General features: G+C 43.5%; 1 protein-coding gene across 1 annotated transcript in view; it reads right to left on the bottom strand.

Annotated features, from left to right (window-relative positions):
• The window catches only part of LOC109372476 (zinc finger protein 420-like), a 38,106-nt gene extending 22,908 nt beyond the window's left edge, over positions 1-15,198 (bottom strand). The window contains exons 1-4 of the mRNA XM_019625741.1: positions 14,981-15,198; positions 11,896-12,032; positions 9,216-9,342; positions 8,758-8,862 (exon numbers count right to left, since the gene is read on the bottom strand). Of these exons, the coding sequence (XP_019481286.1) occupies positions 8,758-8,862; positions 9,216-9,342; positions 11,896-11,910 (247 nt within the window). The 5' untranslated portion in view covers positions 11,911-12,032; positions 14,981-15,198. The remainder of the gene's footprint in view (positions 1-8,757; positions 8,863-9,215; positions 9,343-11,895; positions 12,033-14,980) is intronic.
• Between the last annotated feature and the right edge of the window lie 3,458 nt (positions 15,199-18,656).

Below are 18,656 nucleotides of genomic sequence, written 5' to 3'. Positions count from 1 at the left end.
TAAGTGAATATATATATATATATATATATATATATATATATATAGTCATGGGACGTGGAGTATAGTGTGGGAGTGGAGTCAAGGAATTTCTAATAGATATGTATGATATTGCAGGGAAATGGGGTGGCGGACTGGGGGAAGGGGGTTGTAACTTCGAGGGGTAAAAAGTATAACTATTGCACTGTGTTGTACAGCTGAAAGTAATTCTAAAAAATGTGTATTTCATAATAAAAAATAATTTAAAAAATACTGGTTACTTGCTTTTAGTTGTCAGTAAGAATTAAAGTTTTAAAGGTTACAGATTCTAAATAAAAAATGATGTATGTTTTGAAAAAGGTATAAAGTATAGAAACACACTTGTAAAAAAACAAAAAATATTTTGTCCTAAGGATGGTTACTTCTAAATAAATAAGATGGACTGGAGGGAACTGGAGAAGTTGTTAAAGAAAAAAAAAATTGAGGGAGAATTTTATATATGGTTAAACTAAATATGTTTAAATAAGTTTGAGTATCACAAGTAAGCTAGTACAGGGTTAATTGAGTTTTCCTTTTTTACTGGATGGGATAACATTTCTTAGATTGCAGGTCTGCTACTAATGTTATAAAAAAGGTTTTCTGCCTAAAAAGTAAAGATTACATGTCATCAAAATAGTTTTTTATGTTTTATATTGTCTCAATCAGGTCTTTAGTTACTCAAAAAAAAAAATTAAAGTTGAGAATTGGGTTTTGCTAATAGCTATATAGACTTATGTATTTAAAAACAACAACACTGGAGCTCATGAACTTTCCTCGGTATAATTCCAGCCCACTGTTACCTCCTGGTAAAGAGACTCAGATCCTAAAACAGGCCAGAAATTTGTTTAAATATCTTTAACAGCTAAGATAAAATAAATAAAAATAAAAGAAACAGTCAGAGTGGAAGATAAGACCAGAGCCAGGCCAGATTTTGGCACAATTATAATCACCCAGGGCTAAAGCCACCTCAGGGCACCCTACAAGCCCCAGAAGAAAAAACACCAGGTAAAGGAGCCAGCTTTGGATATAAAAGGCCAGACCGCTGGAGTAAGGAGTATCCTAATCTTACTAAACAGACGTGTCCTCTGTACAAACTAAAGGGCCCTGGAGGAGGGATTGTCCCTTGCTCTGAAGGGAGCAGGGACCAAGTCCTTCCCCACAAGGGGCTGTAAGTAACTACAGGCCTAAAGCTCCCAGCAGCTCCCAAGCTATTCTCATCACAGGGGTAAAACTGTAGGTGATCCTGATGTGACAGGCAACCCTGTTAATTTTCTAATTAATATAAAAGCCATTTATTCTATCTCAACCTCTCAGTCTGGGCCTTTTTCTTTTTTCTCCAAAAACTACTCGGTTACAAAGACACAGAGAGCCCCTGGATTTAGACTTATTTTACTCATCCTATTGCTTACCATTGGTCTGTATCTTAAAGAGGGTTCAGCACTTTGCACATTAGGGATGGGGCATTTAGATCTACGTCACCAGTCCACATTATGTTGGGAAATATAGGGGGCCAAATACCAAAGGGTCTCTAGCAGACCGGTTGGTTCCTATATAGGAGAAAACCTATACAATTTTCCAAAAAGAAAAAAAAAAAAAAGAGACAAAACTACTGGAGCTACTCACTGTTACTTTTATCAGTTTAGAATAGTCAGAGATACTGCTCGATTTAGAGATTAAAGATTCCAGAATCTGCCAACAATTAAGGGCCTTGGGGATACAGGCAATACCCCAACAATATAACCAGTCCAAGCCAAAAAAAAAAAAATCCAACATAGTTTTCCAGGCGGATCTCATGACCCCTTCCTCTCATCTAAGATCAGATAGGATAAGAGTTCCGTAAATCCCCCAATAGGCAGGGACAGATCTACGCCCCTGCCCAGCAGGAAGCAGATACAGAAGAAGAGACCTCCTGTCCCTCAACTTCCCATAGAGATTTTATGGGGATCGCGTCTCTAAGGGAAAACAAGACAGACTGTTAAAAGCATACTAGACAGCAAGAGAGGCCGCCCAAAAAGACCAGTGGGGGGCTCAAAACTTACTGACTAAAATCCATAACCAATCTTTACTCAAGTCCCTACAGGCCTTCCATACCACACAAAGAGTATCTATGGAGCCATCTGGAACGCCTTGCCTGTTCCCCTGTTGGTCCCTGTTTGTCCCTTCCAAGCCGGAGACTTGGATTAACTCCTTTAACGGAACGTACACTGTTATCCTCACCATCCCAATGACTGTAAAAGTCTACCTGACTGAAGACGGTCCAGGAACCATAAAAGATCCAGGACAGCTCGCCGGACTCCTTAAAGCTAACGCTGTCGCGCTCTGTGCCATCCTAGCCCTGTTCCCCCTCTGTACAGTCCAGATCACCCCGTTTTCCCTCTCCACTGCCTTTGGGAGTTACACTCTGCCCCAAACCCTTCTTGAGGACCGCTTCTCTAAGACCCTAGCTATGAGCCCCAAGCCAAATAATTCCTGTTTTAAGCCCAGCAGTTTCCGTTCCCGTTTTGAACAGACTTCTGCCCCTACCCCATTCCTGTTCTCACCTTGACCCAACAACAAAATTGATGGGGAGACCTGCTGCTTCTATGCCAACCAATCGGGGGTCATTCGGGACACCCAAGCCTTAGTTCAGAAAAATCTTAAAACCAAATATGTCACTCAAGCTAGCCAGCAGAACTGATATCAGTCTCTTTTTAACTGGTCTCCATTGCTCACCACTCTCATCTCTGCCCTGACAGGACCACTAGCTCTCCTACTCCTCGCCTTCTTCGTTGGACCCTGTATTCTTAACGCTCTCGCTGCTTTTGTTCGTTGGCAGGTCAGTCAAGTTAAGCTCCTAGTCCTCCGCCGTCAATACTTTCCCCTCCAGGACTGCGAATCAATGATTTGATTCCTTACATAAGACCAGTGGGGAATGTGAAGACCCAGGCCCAGACCCTTGGCCAGATAAGCTATACCTTAGGCTAGACAGGCTCATTGTAGAAAATACTCCCGCCCTAAGGAATAAAAAAAAATGTCATACTTCAGCTAAGCATAGCAGAACATCCTGTTAAGCTAGCAGAATGCGGTTATAACTGACAGTAGAAGCTCACTTTGGAAGAATTAGGTTACAACAATAGATTATTTTACAAATAACCCATTTTCACACCTGGCTCAGGACGTTTTGCAAGAACTGGGTTTTTTTTTTTTTGGCTTCTGTACACCTGCTTCTGCTCAAACTCCTGGAAATCAAGCCCCTATAAAACTTCTACCCTCCAAGACCTTGGGGCCATTCTCCTCTTGCAGAGTGAGGCAATCGCCAAGCTTGGCTGAAAAAAGTCTTTGGAACAAAAACTTTGTCTCTTAGGTCATTTTTAAGAAGTAAGGACCTAACATTTGGAGGCCCCAGCGATATCAGGGCTGCCGGCTTGCCTCCTCCCTCGGTGATCACTGACTCTTTGTCAGGGGTTGGCCACCCTGATGATATTCCAGGGTCCCGGCAACTAGGTCGGCATCCCTGGGGGTGGAGCTCGGGCTCTGCAGCCGCCCCCCCTTGTTCCAGAGACTTTATTCGGGAATCCTTCGAAGGTTAAGAGGTCTTTATGGTCTCTTTCTGCTATGGGTCGCGACATCTAGGGCCTCTAAGGGGCCGGACGCAGTACACAGCCTTGTCCGGGGAGCTCCTGTGATGGCAGAGAGTCTCCTGGTTAGGTCAGGGAGTCACCCACCCACTAACCCTAATACGTGGGGAACAGACCGTGACTACTGGCCCAGGGGTTGTTGTTGTTGTTTGGGTCAGGAAATGTCACACATGGTGACTACTGGCCTTCTCCTCTAGATTCCTGGAGGAGTTTGTGCCGTCTTATCTGTTTTGGCACCGTGTTTGTCTCTATTGTTCTTCTCATTGCCTGGTCTGTCTCTAGAAAGTCAGTTTTATGTTTTGTTCGATGTCTAATTCTTGTCCCTGAGAGATGGGACACCTCCAGAGGCGTCAGCAGTGGGACTTGGTAAATTCCTCACGTTCCGTTAAGGAGACCTGTTTTGTTCTTCATAATCTTATAAGTAAACCTGTTATGTTCCCCATAAATAAACCTGGTACTTGGATGGGCCCTGTCTGTCTTCTATGTTTCTATCAGTCTGTTTAGTAGAACTTGGTTCTGGTCTAGTTAATTGGTACAAGGGGTTGTTACACCTTGGTTCTGGTAAAGGAATACACAGGGGGTGCACCTAATATTTAACAAATGTCTGTCACATGGTCCCTGTCTTTTGTTGTCTTTTTAATCTGTTTGGTAAACCTGGTATTTGGATAAGTCTCTTGTATGGACCATGTTTCTTGTTGTCCTTTTTGTCTATTTCTTCAGCACCTCCTTAATGTTCTCCCCTAGTTTCTTCCCCGATCCCCATCTTGTCATGTAAATTGACTTTCAGTTTCAATCCCAACTAGGAGCCCACTGGGCAAAATATTAGGCCATTGAAAAACTATAGCTATAAGCTGTTAACCAAAAAAAATTAATGTTGTATTACAGTATTACTGGCAAATGTATATTTAAATTCTGGAGGGTGCTGGTCACTCTATAGTTCATTAAATTGTACTATCTTATAAATAAAATTAATTTGTTAGAGGGTCTGGGAAATAAAATAAGATTTCTCATATATAAGCCTCTATAATAAATTCTAAAAAGGGAACTAAACTGATAGTTCAGAGAAAAGGAGACCCCACCCATCTCCTCACTTGTAACCAGAAAAGCCTGAGGCTGAGGTAACAAAAAAAAATAAAAATAAAAGAGACACTTTTAAAACCAAGCGGCTAAGTTTCAAGCCAGACACCCAGCGCTTGCTCCAGCCTCTTTGCACTTGTAGGGGTAATTATAAGATCTTACAACTTCTTTACAATTGTTAATAACTCTGTTTATATACATAATCTCTAATAATCATACTTATCTGTATTTTATATAAGGTAATAGTTTTACCTCTAGATAGCATTACCAGATAATAGTTAAGTAGCTTAAAATTAACTCAGGTACTTTTCAGGATAATGTATTCGAAAAATATGTTCGATGCTAAGGCCGGTTTAACTTTCAGTCACATAAATATATCTCTAAAGTTATTAACATTAACTATGATATCTTTTCTTTTACCTGAGTTTACAGAAATAAATTCATGTTATCTGTCACAAATTTGTCAAAAATAACGTTCTAGATAAAACTTTTCAATAGTAATTATATAATATAGATAATTGAATATGGTTTCTCAACATCTGTTGATAACTTAAGATTTTAATTTTACTAAGTTATGCTAAATAATAAAAGTGATTAAATATCTAGGTATTTCAAGATAATGAAATACTAAAATATTAATTATCAGATAGGTCTGAGTTCATCTATTTTTGTCTTCTTGTCACAGGAAAACTAAAAGATAAATTAAAATCTGTTAATAGATATGTCTTGTATTTTATTTTAAAAAAACCTATATTTCTAAAGGTTGCAAAATGTATTGTAAATTTGCTAATGAAAATATTGGTTACTTACTTTTAGTTGTCAGTAAAAATTAAGGTCTTAAAGGTTATAGATTTTGATATAAAAAAATACAAGAAAGGTATAGGATGTAAAGGCACACTTTTGAAGGAACTGAGAGAGGATGGTTTGTCCTGGGGATGATTGTTTCTAAATGGGACAGGCTGAAAGGATCTAGACAAGTTGTAGAAGAAATGTAAAAAAAAAACATTTTGGGGAAAATTTTATGTATGGTTAAACTAGATATGTTTGAAAAAGTCTGGATATCACAAGAAAGCTAATACAAGGTTAATTGAGTTTTCCCTTTTTGCTGGATGGGATAAAATTTGTTAAATTGCTGGTCTACTACTAATGTTATAAAAAAGGTTTTCTGCCTAAAAAGTAAAGCTTGTATGTCATCAGAATAGTTTTCTATGTTTTGTATTGTCTCAATCAGGTCTTTGGTTGCTCAAGGGATTAAATTTAGGAGTTGAGTTTTGCTGGTAGCTATATAGACTTCTGTATTTTAAAACCACTGGAGCTCATACACGTTCCTTGGTATCAAATATAGGCCAACGTAGGGAAGCCTAGACTAATATTTTCCCTTAACTGAAAGGATATTCTAATAGTTCTGGCCCACTGTTACCTCCTGGTAAAGAGGCTCAGATCCTAAAAAAAAAAGGGGCCAGGAAGTTGTTTACATATCTTTAACAGCTAAGATAAAAATAAAGGAACAGTCAGAGTGGAAGATAAGGCCAGAGCCAGGCCAGATTTTAGCCACAGTTATAACCACCCAGGGCTAAAGCCACCTCAGGGCACCCCATAAGCCCCAAAAGAGGAAACACCGGATAAAGGAGCCAGCTTTGGATATAAAAGGCCAGACCGCTGGAATAAAATGTATCCTGATCTTACTAAACAGACGTGTTCTCTGTACAAACTAAAGGGCCCTGGAGGAGGGATTGTCCCCTGCTCTGAAGGGAGCAGGGAGCAAGTTCCTCCCCACAAGGGGCTATAAGTAACTACAGGCCTAAAGCTCCCAGCGGCTCCCAAGCTATTCCCATCACAGGGGTAAAACTATGGGTAACCCTGACGTGGCAGGTAACCCTGTTAATTTTCTAATTAATATAAAAGCTATTTATTCTGTCTCAACTACTCAGTCTGGGCCTTTTTCTTTGTTGTCTAAACACTACTCGGTTGCCAAGACACAGAGAGCCCCCGAATTTAGACTTTACTCAGCCTGTTCCTTACCATTAGTCTATATCTTAAAATAAATATAAAATATTATTAAAAGCCTAGAAAAAGGCCTCTAACAGACCAGTTAGTTCCTATACAGAAAAAACCCTGTACAATTTTCTGTACCAACAGCTGTTAGGCTCCAGAGGCAATAACTAGGTGCACTTCCCTTAAATTAACCTTTTCATTTAAGTCTCCACAGGACTTCCCCAAAGAAAGACTATCATTCATGTTCCTGGGAGCCAGTTAAAAACCTTGGACTCCTGTTCAAGCTGAACTGCTACAGCTACTCGTTGTTGCTTTCCTCAGTTTGACATGGTCGGAGGTCCTTCTCAAGGTTTGGAGATTGAGCCTTCCAGGATCTGCCAACAATTAAGGGCTTTGGAGATACGGGCAGTGCCCCAGCAATGAAGCCAGTCCCAGCCGGAGAGGCCGGCATAGTTTTCCAGGCAGATCTCAGGAGCCCTTCTTCTCATCTAAGATCAGATAGGATAAGAGTTCCATAAATCCCCCAATAGGTAGGGACAGCTCTACGCCCCTACCCAGCAGGAAGCAGATACAAAAGAGACCTGTTGTCCCTCAGCTTCCCACAGAGATTTTATGGGGATCGCGTCTCTAAGGGAAAACAAGACAGACAGTTAAAAGCATACTAGACAGCAAGAGAGGCCGCCCAAAAAGACCAGTGGGGAGCTCAAAACTTACAGACTAAAATCCATAACCAATCTTTACTCAAGTCCCTACAGGCCTTCCATACCACACAAAAGAATATCTATGGAGTCATCTGGGATGCCTTGCCTGTTCCCCCGTTGGACCCTGTTTGTCCCTTCCAACCCGGAGACTCGGGACTCCCTCCTTTAACGGGCCGTACACCGTTATCCTCACCATCCCAACGGCTGAAAGGTTTACTCGACTAAGGATGGCCCAGGAACCATAAAGGGTCCAGGACACCTCGGGACACCTCGCCGGACTCCTTAAAGCTAAGACTGTCGCGTTCTGTGCCATCCTAACCCTGTTCCCCCTCCATACAGTCCAGATCACCCCCAGTTTTCCCTCCCCACTGCCTTTGGGAGTTGCACCCCACCCCAAACCCTTCTAGAGAACCCCTTCTCTGAGACCCTAGCTATAAGCCCCAAGCCAAATAATTCCTGTTTTGAGCCCAGCAGTTTCCATTCCCGTTTTTGACAGATTTCTATTCCTACCCCATTCCTGTTCTCACCTCTACCCAACAACAAAACAAGGTAGTCTCTGCATTGCCCTAGGAGAGACCTACTGCTTCTATACTAACCGATCAGGAGTCATCTGCGACACTTTGGCCTCAGTTAGAGACAATGAGTCACTTTGTAACTGGTCTCCTTGGTTCACAACCCTCATCTCTGCCCTGGTAGGACCGCTAGTTACTCTACTCCTCGCCTTCCTTGTTGTACCCTGTTTCTTTAACACTTTCACTGCTTTCGTTCATCGGCAGGTCGATCAAGTTGAGCTCCTAGTCCTCCGCCGTCAATACTCTCCCCTCCAGGACTTGGAATCAACAATTTGATTCCTTACATAAGACCAGTGGGGAATGTGAGGACCCAGACCAGACCCTAGATGAAGCAAGCCCAGTTTAGAAAATACCCCCGCCCTGAGGAATAAGAAAAAGTCATACTTCAGCTAAGCATAGCAGAACATCCTTTTAAAGTTGCCAGGATGCAGTTATGACTGACAGTAGAAGCTCTTCTTTGCAAGAATTAGGTTACAACAGTAGATTGTTTTACAGATAACCCATTTTCACACCTGGCTTAGGATGTTTAGCAAAAACTAACTACTTTTTTTTGCTTCTGTACACCTGGCTTCTGTTCAAACCCCCGGAAATCAAGCCCCTATAAAACTTCCACCCACCAAGACCTCGGGGCTGTTCTCCTCTTGCAGAGTGAGGTGGTCGCCAAGCTTGGCTGAATAAACTCTTTGGAACGAAAACTCTGTCTCTTAGGTCATTTTGAAGAAGTACGGACCTAACAAAGGACCTTTGGCCCGCTCACCTGTCTCATCTGCCTCCTTCATTCCCATCTACCTAGGTGGATGGTTACTGTCTTTTTTTGCTTCACATCCCAGGCCGCCTTCATTCTCTCCAATAAGATAACCAGGTCTGGCTTAGAGACAGCAAGACCTGTTTATTAGTACAAGGAACATGAGTTTTGATAGAGATTCTCCAATTTCCAATCCAGTATGCATTCAGGTGAAAAGAAAGAAAATTAGAATATTTGAGAAATGGATTCCCCAAAACACTGTTTTCTGACAGCACCTTGACTCTACTAGACATCATGGAATGTTTTCAAATCCTGAATTCCACTTCAAGGACATCATGAAGACTTCTTTTCTACACCAGCAAATCCCCAGGTGGTACTCAGAGCCGGGATCTGACACTACCACACAGAGCACAAGCTCCCAGGAGACGCTGTACTGATGAAGGAAACACACCCCTGCGGTGGGGTAGGAGTTCTGGAAGAAAGTCAGCCTCACCCAGGGAGCACAGGTTCCTGTAGTTCTCCAACATCACGTCCATGTACAGTTCCCGCTCAGCCGGGTGCAGGCACTCCCACTCCTCCTGAGAGAAATATATGGCCACATCCATGAATGTCAACGGTCCCTGAAACAAAAGACACATTTACCACGTGGCCACGGACAAGGTCATAACATGACTCAATATGAAAACAGAGTTAAGAGAACTGGTTTTGACCTAGGAGCGTGTCCGGAATGGAACACGAAGGTCACTGACAGTGATATTCTTCAGTATTTTCTTCTGTGAGAAAGGATGATGTATGATCCACAAACCATTGTAGAAAGAAATCTTTTTTCTAAACGATAGATTTAAATTCAGCCATTAACACAGGCATATGGCTTTCTGAGTGTTATATCTGTATCATACAGGATACATTGTGTACATTTCATGGGGAGTTAGAAATGCAAATTGCTTCTCAAATTTTCACATGGACAACAAGGAAATGGACTGCCGTAAAAATGCAGATTCCGAATGAGGAGTTCTGGGGTGGGGCCTGAGTTTCCACATTTAACAAATTCACTTTTAACTAGTGACACCAGTGTCTCTGGTCCGTGTGTCACACTGTTAAATAGCACAGAGGATGGAAACAAAGGAAAACTCATACATGACTCAAAACTGCCAGCTTTATGGAATTTCTACTTGTCACAGAAGCATAGGAATACAAATAAATTTTTGCAAATGCACTGCATAATACAGAACATTCTGTTTTTTATATGTTAATTCATAAAGAACATAGGTAATCTAAGAAAAATCTGACTCTTTCTCTTGTATGAGAATATTTTGTGAAGCATCCAATGAATGGTAGAGCTTGGGTTTTACTCCAAGCTGTCTGGTGAAGTTATCGAAAAGGTCCAGACCAATACGCAGATGACCCTCATGAACATTCATAGCAGTTTCCATAACTCAGAAGAACAGAACCAACTAATGCAAGTAAGAAGAATAATTCAAATATTGTTTTATACGCATAGTCAGACACATATATGGGAACTATGTGCACATTACATGTGACAGAGAAGGAAATACGTCACTGAAATCATTATTTTCAATTGTGTAAATCTCATAAATGTGTTTGTGGATGATACTCTGTATTTTAGAAACACAATAGGGAGAGGAAGACACAGTAACATAAAATAAGTTAGAGATGCCATTTGTTTGATAAAAAAAATGTATATCATTTGTGTCATGCTGTGGGATTAATCCCTGGTCGTTCACAGAAGGTGAATGCATTCACACAAGACTCTACAAAGCGGAACTTCAAGGACAGGTTTTATTAAAGCTAGGAAGAGAGAAATACTGACCAACTCCTTTGCGAGGGCAGTGCCTCATAGATGGCGGAACTTAAAACTTTAGGAGAGCTTTTTCTTACATAGGAAAAGGGGAGCCAGTCAGGCAGGTTTGAAGGATGACATCCTCATTCTTCCTGGAGTCTGGTCTGTTTGAAGATGATGTATCTCCGGTATCTGGACTCTGGACTCGGCCATAGAGGCCAGGGACTTTAATGAGTAACCAGTAAAAATGGCAAGAAGTTATAAATTGAATTCCAATATCCGGTCGCCTGAGGATTAAGAATTTGCCTTTTACAGGTTAGGATGTTGCTAATTAATGAGGTATGAGTAGCCTTGAGAAAGGGACCAAACAGAGTTCTCCAGTTAATCAGTGAGGGGAGAAACAAAGAGAAAAAAGATGAACATCAGGATAGATCAAACTGTAAACAAACTAAGTCTAATTACACGTGGCTAGATAGCAAGCTATACAGTGAGTCAAACTGTAAACTAGCTTAAGTCTAACGGTTGCTGATTCCCTGAATTTCACCCTTACAATTTGTGCTGTCCTATACGTTACAAATTTGCCACTTCAACACAGTAGTAATTCGATTCTTGTAAAATTTCCTGAAAACACAAAAAGTGATAAAGTAGAGAATGTCTGTGACATGAGTGGGAATATAATGAAAATTTACAGGAACGAGCCCTGACTCATTAAAACTTCCACTTCAAAAGCCAATTGTCTCTAGTAAAGAAAGCTCAGGGGCTTCAGTTTCCAAAGAAGAGAAACTAAGAAAAAAGAGAGTTTCCAGATGAAATGTGATGGTTTTTGCACATTTTTCTATAAAGCACTCAAGACCCTTAATAATGATAAAGAAATAATGTTAACTTTATAGTGAAGACAAGACCTCAACCAAGTGAAAATGAGGTGGAAGGAACAAATGGGCATCAGCTGGCCGAGGCACACGGAAGACACAGCATCACTGCTGTCATGTTACTGGCAAAAATGAACAAATAAGGAAATCATAATCTAAATCTGATCATAAAAACATTACTTTTATGCAAATTTCCATGCACATATAGCTCCCGTATTCCGCAACTCTATAACAGTGCATTTAAAAAGTAAGTCAGTCTTACCAAACTAGTGACAAGTCTCTTCCAATTACTTTTTTTTTCCAGAACTTTCCGGGCTATTCTGAGCACTGAGGCCACCTGGGTTGTTGTGCATGATCTTACCCCTGTTCAATAGCCCTGATGCTGCAGTCCAAAGACACGCACCTACACCTCCCTTCTTCAGGACTGGGCATCTGACACCGCCCTGACCCCCGCCCAATACGGAACAGCAGACATAGGCTGTGACCCAGGACGGAACGCTTACCTGAGAAGCAGCCATTTCGTCCTCGTCCTCCTCCAGCTCTGGGTTGTTTCCTCAGGAGACTTTCTGGGGAGGAATCACATCTACATCTTGAGAATGTGCCTTCAAGGTCATGGGCACAGGCCCATTTATCAGCTTCCCTACATTCAGAGGCAGAAAGACTTTGAAATACGGAAAATGCCGCCCTCTGCTGTCCTATGTCGCAGGACACAGTGAGGGACACGGAGCTCCTAAGTGAAGACAGAAGTGTGAGTTTTTTCTTTCCTGTCTTCACCTGCCCCCTCTCACTTCTCCTGCCGCCGCGCCCCCCTCCCACACACACACACAGGTATTCACAAATTTCTACAGCAATGAGAACAGTGTGCACTCCTGCCCCCAAAGACCCAACATAGTACCCCACTACCTCACCTTGACCAAAGCCGGCTCTCAAGAGTCAGAACAGTGTCCAGGAGCCCCCAGCTAACCTCTGGCCTCACCTGAGAGTCACCTGGGACACCTCACTTCAACAACAATGATGCTCCACCCAGACCCCTTCTCCAACTCCCAGGGGGAGGGAACAGGTGACATCACTCCTGGAAATTCGCATGCAATCTAGGAGCACCTGGATGGAAGCTCTTCGCTTCAATGAGCATGCAGGTCCCTGGGGGATCAGGGCTCACTCTAAGGAGTTACGGTTCTGCAGGTCTGCAGGGGGCCCAGGAAATGGCATCTTTAAGTCTCCTGGGGGTGTTGACTTGCTCCCCAGACCTGTTTCCTGTCACACTGGGCTACAGATCTCACTCCATCTCAGACTCTGCACTCCTGAGCTCTGGAGAGTGTGGGGGTTAGGCTGGGAATACTAGAAGTGCTGGCTCCCCGCGCGTATTTCCTTCCTGTTTTCCAGCAAATCACAGAGAATTAGGTAAAAACCATAAAATAATAAACACACACTTTGGTGCTAAAAACTTGTTACAAGGGTTAGCTATGAAAATACATAGATCACATTACTTCACGGTGGGCTCAGTGGGAACCAAGTTTCAGGCCTGTCCATCTTTCCACATTTTCAGAGAATGAACAAGAGAGACTTGAGGAGACAGCTACTTGGTAGTTCTCAGCTCACTAATTTCACTAATCTCATAAACAAAAGACAAAAGCTGCTGAATATCAGAATAACTCACCACATTAGGTTCTCAAGCGGACATCCTCACGAAATGCACACTGAAGTGGCCTAATATTATTAAGTACCAATGGATTTTTCGACATGATAAAGTGTAGAAACAATGCAGGGCTTCTGTCTAAACTAGACACAATGTTATCAGAAAGGAAATTCATTCCACATGTTTTTTACTGTAATGACTTCTAGGGTCAAAATTTAAAAAATACTGAGTGTACCTCATCTTTAGAAAAGTATTAGGGCTGCTAGTGAGATATTTACCCAGGCTAATTCCAGCAGTTAGTGACTATTTAGAACAAGACAGCAATTCAGGAGAGTAGCATTTAATTTAATGTGCTTAAAAAAAAAAGAATCAAATGTAAGAGAACTAGAAAGAAACAAGTAAATTCCACGTAAAGTAAAAAAGACACAATGCTTTTTAATATTCCTTGAAAAGGCATCATGCGATGACAGACTCAGTCATTTCTTTTCCCAGGTCACATCCTTCATGGCATCCCAGGAAATAAGGAGGGACCCATGACTAACTGACACAGGTCTCTCCTCTCTGGGTGCATGAGCATTGCACAAAGAATCAATTGGGTGATAAAATTATTGAACGCACAAGCCTTATAAACTAGAGTTTTGTAATTATCATTCTATCTATGTGACTGGAAATGCAGCACGTGTAAAATTAAATTATTGATAAAGTCACAATCAATATATATCATGATTTGATCACCCACACCCCACCAGCTCACAGAGCATCCGGGTAGGGGCACCCCTTCTTCCTCTGCTACTGTGTACTCCTGTGTGTTCCTCGCCACCCAGATTCTCTCCACTAATGTCCTTTCCTGGCCCCCTCTCCCTCACCTGATTTCTCCCTTTCTCTCTATTCCGCGAAACTCTTGAAACCTATTTCACCTTCAGTTGCTCTTTCTCCCTGATCTGATTGCTCCCCATCTCCACATATTTCTGCCTCTTTCTCCCCGTCCCTGTGCACCTCCTCTTCCCGGTGACACTGTCTTTCCTCTTATACCCCTGTGCCCCGACTCACTGACACCCCCAGTTTAGCTCTCGGTGCGGCTTCTCCCTCTGCTGTCACCCCCCCGCCCCGCTCCTTTCTGTTCCTGCACTCGGCTCCCCCAGCTCTTCTCCTAACCCCTCTCTCCGTCGGAGGAGCCTTGTCCTTTGTTCCCCCCACTTCTGCTAACCAGGGGCCCCTCTCCCTTTTGGCTCCCCTTCATCTCTCTCGAACACTCCCTTCCCTCTATATTTCTCCATTTGCTTTCTCCTCTGGCTACTTCCCCGAGTTACTCGCTCGGTCTTAACCGTCGCTTTACAAGTCCCTCCCACATCCTCTGTTTTGCCGGCTCTTCACGGACCCCGCACTGATCTTCCTGTCCTCTCACCTGTCTATTCCTCATTCTGTCTCCTTCTCGGGACCCGCTCACAGCCCCCCGTTCTGCCGATTTCCGGGCCTGCCCTTCACAGTCGCGGCTTGCACAAAGCCCCTCCCCGCGTGAGGGGGTGACCTGGTGACACCCCGCGGTGTTCCCTCCTAAATCCCACCCCCCTGAAAAGTGTTCTCTTCCTGAGATTCGGGCCTCTTATTAAACCGGGACGAGGGGGGTCTCCAGGCGGCCGAGAGGGTCTGCAGAGCCCCAGGCAGGGAGGAGGCCGGGCTCCCGGGGCCGCGGGGCGAGGCTGGGGGAGGGGCGCCAACGGCCGGACTCCGTCTCCCGAGTCTGTCTCCCAGGACTTCACACCGCGCGCTGGAGCGCTGCCCGGTGGGGGGTTTTATGCAGGAAAACAACGCGGCAGGCGGGGTCTAGTGGCCCGAAGGCGGAGAGGACACAGGGGAACGAATGGCCTGTTTACCCGGAAACCCATGCGGACCCTCCACCCGGCAGTGAAGCGGCCTGGGATCGGGATGTCTCCCCAGGACACCGGACTCACCGCTGTAGGGGGCGCGGGTGCGGGGACTTCAACGTCGGTACTGACCCCCAGGCGTCAGGAGTGTAGGACGGTGGACTGAGCTGCTCAGGGTTAAACCACAAACACTGAAAGTCACGGTAGCCAACCAGGCCTTCTCTCTGCCTTGGCAGCTTCCCCTTCTGCAAAAATCTCCCCGGCAACACCGCCAAAGATTCTGGGCCGCAGGCGGGGCCTGGGCTCAGCGCAAATACAATGTAGGGGCGGGATTCCTGACCGGAAGTGGGTGGGGGCCTCTGGAGGGATGGTCAGACCCAGGGGAAGGGGTGGGTTCAGGCTTGGGGCAGGGCGGGGCTTTTCTGTCCCTCGCTCTCATTGGTTTTTTTTTGTTTGTTTTTTTTAATTGGGGAATTGGGGGAATTGGGAGAATGGGAACAGTGCTGGGGAATTGGGGGAAGGGGAACAGACAAGTTGCTGTCGTTTTGTTCTTCAATCTACTTGTGGAGGATGTTGCTTCACTGGCCCAAGTTGGCACCATCATTGCGCTCTTCCCGGGCGAGGCAGATCAGTCGCCGGCTTCTGGACGGCCGCTCACGCTGGCTGCTGGCTACACACGGTAGCACACGGTAGCCCATGGCAACCCACTGCCACAGGGACTGCAGCCCACGCCGTCGCCGGCGATTCACAGCAGCCCAGCTCCAGGTTGAGCCGTTGTTCAGCATTTTAGCTGTAGAGGGCAGTGTCACTGGCCCTCATATGTGGCATCCCAAGCGAGTTCTTAACCATCGCGCCACTCGGCCGGCCCCCGCTCTCATTGGTTTTAGACCAGCGGTACTCAACCTTCCTAATGCCACGACCCCTTAATACAGTTCCTCATGCTGTGGTGACCCCCAACCATAAAATTATTTTTGTTGCAACTCTATAACTGTAATTTTGCTGCTGTTATGAATCGTAATGTAAATATCTTTGTGTTTTCCGATGGTCTTAGGCGACCCCTGTGAAAGGGTCATTTGACTCCCAAAGGGGTCGCGACCCACAGGTTGAGAACCGCTGTTATAGACTATTGTTTTTCATTAGCTTTGTATTTTAGATAAGATCGTTCCTATCTACTTTATATGAAGAAATTTTATTGGGGAACAGTGTGTTTTTCCAGGCTCCATCAGCTCCAAGTAAAGTATTTGTCTTCAAGTACTTATGGAGTGCGCAGGTCAGTGGCCCATGTAGGAACTGAACCCACAATCTTAGTGTTTTCAGCACTGCGTTCTAACCACCTAAGCTAAATGGCTTCGCACCACTTTATAGTTTTAAGGTTTTTCTTAGATGTATATTTACTGATGCTTAGTAATGCTTTCCTGTTGGTTTCATATGCAGCCCAATCATTCAATTTTCAGATCTTCCCGGTATGAGTTTTGGATGATTAGTGAAGATTTATTGCCCATAAAGACTTTTTAAGTTCATTATGTTTGTAAAATTTTTTCTCTAACATATATACCTGTGAGGTTTGGTTATCAGCGAAGAATGGATCAAAACTTTCCCATCTTTATTGTAAATTTTGAGTTTGACACTGGCAAGGATTGGTTCCAGTCTGAAAAATGGAACCTTTTGGATAGATTTCTAATTTGATTATACTTATAATATGCACCCTCAGTTATAATCTTTATGGCCTACGCTGATGTAAGTAAAACTTTGATCCAATCGTTTTATCAAATCATTCCATACATTTGTCTCCTAAACATGGCTTTAAAGGGACAGAATCTTGGTAAAAGATTTGGGGATCTTTCAAAAGTAGATTATGGAGATGATACAGTTATGGAATACTGTGACACCAGCCAAAATAGCATGAAAAAGATTTCAACATGGATTCCCATGCTCTCAAGCAAATAAATGCTTTTGGTGGAACTTTCATCAAATTCAGAATAGTGGAGGCAAAGCCAATAATAGGCAAAAATCAAGAATTCATCTTGTTCTTGGGAAGTTTTGTTGCATGCAAAATTTGCTGGGAGAAAAATGAACATATTGAAAAAGATAGAATTTCCTCAATGCAAAAATTTCTCATACATCTCCCTGTAATATTATATAACATGCAAATTATGATTAAATATGTCAAAATTACTGAAGACCTCAAAAATTTGAAAAACACGATTAGTTTGACCTTGTGAATTGAACTTGAAGTCATGAAAACAGAGACTACATTTTTTTAAATTGTTTTGTTTTGTTGTTATTTTTATTTTTATTTTTTTTAGGTTTTACTGGGGAATTGGGGGAGGTAACAGGGATGGGGAAGACAAGTTGCTGTCCTTTTGTTCTTCAGTCTAGTTGTGGAGGACTTTGCTTCACTGGTCCATGTTGGTATTATGATCATTGCAGTCTTCCCAGCTGAGGCAGATTGGTCGCTGGCCATTGGACGGCCACTCACAGCGGCTCACGGCAGCTCACACCGGCTGCCGGCCACTCACGCTGGCTGCCAGCCACTCACTATAGCTTATGGCAACTTACTACAGCCCCACTGCTGGCGACTCACGGCAGCCAAGCTCCAGATTGATCTGTTGTTCACATTTTAGCTATAGAGGGTGCAGCATCACTGGCCCTCATGTGGGACCCGAACCAGCGGCCTTGCTGCTCAGAGCTTGCGCTCTCAAGCCAACTCTTAACCAACAAGCCACTCAGCCAGCCCTGAGACTATACATTTTTAAGCACACATGAAACACATGATATTTACGACTATCAAATTTTTAAAAATCTGACTTAGGTAAGAAGACACTTTACAGGAAACATTATTACCCTAGACTGAAGGCTCTGAGTACAAGATCTACACTCACAGGTCAGAGAGAACAAGGCTTTTCTATTATAGGGAGGGATCAACAAGGCCAGCAAGAAAACAGAAAACAAAATATAAACAAACCCAAATATGAAAAACAAGCCCGTGGTCGCCGAATATGATGGGGCAGAGATAGGGATAAGAAAATTAAATCAGGAAAAAATGTGTTATGAAAAAAGGAGAAATTAAAACTTTAAATGGAATAACATGATGCTTGGGGGAGGTAGTGGAGGTAAGGAATTCCAGGTCCTAGGGCGACCGAGTGGCTCGTTGGTTAAGAGTTGCCTTGGGAGTGCGATCTCTGAACAGCAGGGCTGCTGGTTTGGATCCCACATGGGCCAATGATGCTGCGCCCTCTACAGGTAAGACAATGAACAACAGCTCAACCTGGGGCTGGGCTGCCAGGAGTCGCCGGCAACAAAGTAGACTGTAGTGGGGCCGCAGTGGGCTACTGTGAGCTACCACGAGTGGCCATCCAATGGCGGGTGACTGATCTGCCTCAGCCAGGAAGAGCGCAATGATCACAATACCAACATGGGCCAGTGAAGCGATGTCCTCCACAACTAGACTGAAGAAGAAAAGGACAGCAACTTGTCTTTTCCCCTTCCCTGATTTCTCAACGCTGTTCCCTCCCCCAATTTCTCAATAAAAATCTTAAAAAATATATAGAATTCTAGGTTCTCATCATGGTTGGAAGTTAAAATTATTGAACCATAAACACTTTCAAGAAAATATATGTCTTGGTGTAGAATTGACCACTGGTCGTTCACACAATGTAAAACGAATTTACGAGACTCTACAAGAGTAAGCAAAGATTTCTTGGAAGTCAGAGAGACAGTTCTGGCAAAAGGAAGCTTTGCCAGGACAGAGCCCAATAGGCAC

This window comes from Hipposideros armiger, unplaced genomic scaffold (genome assembly GCF_001890085.2).
Source record: "Hipposideros armiger isolate ML-2016 unplaced genomic scaffold, ASM189008v1 scaffold_639, whole genome shotgun sequence".
Taxonomy (NCBI): Eukaryota; Metazoa; Chordata; class Mammalia; order Chiroptera; family Hipposideridae; genus Hipposideros; species Hipposideros armiger.
This window is presented reverse-complemented; position numbering and strand designations above follow the sequence as displayed.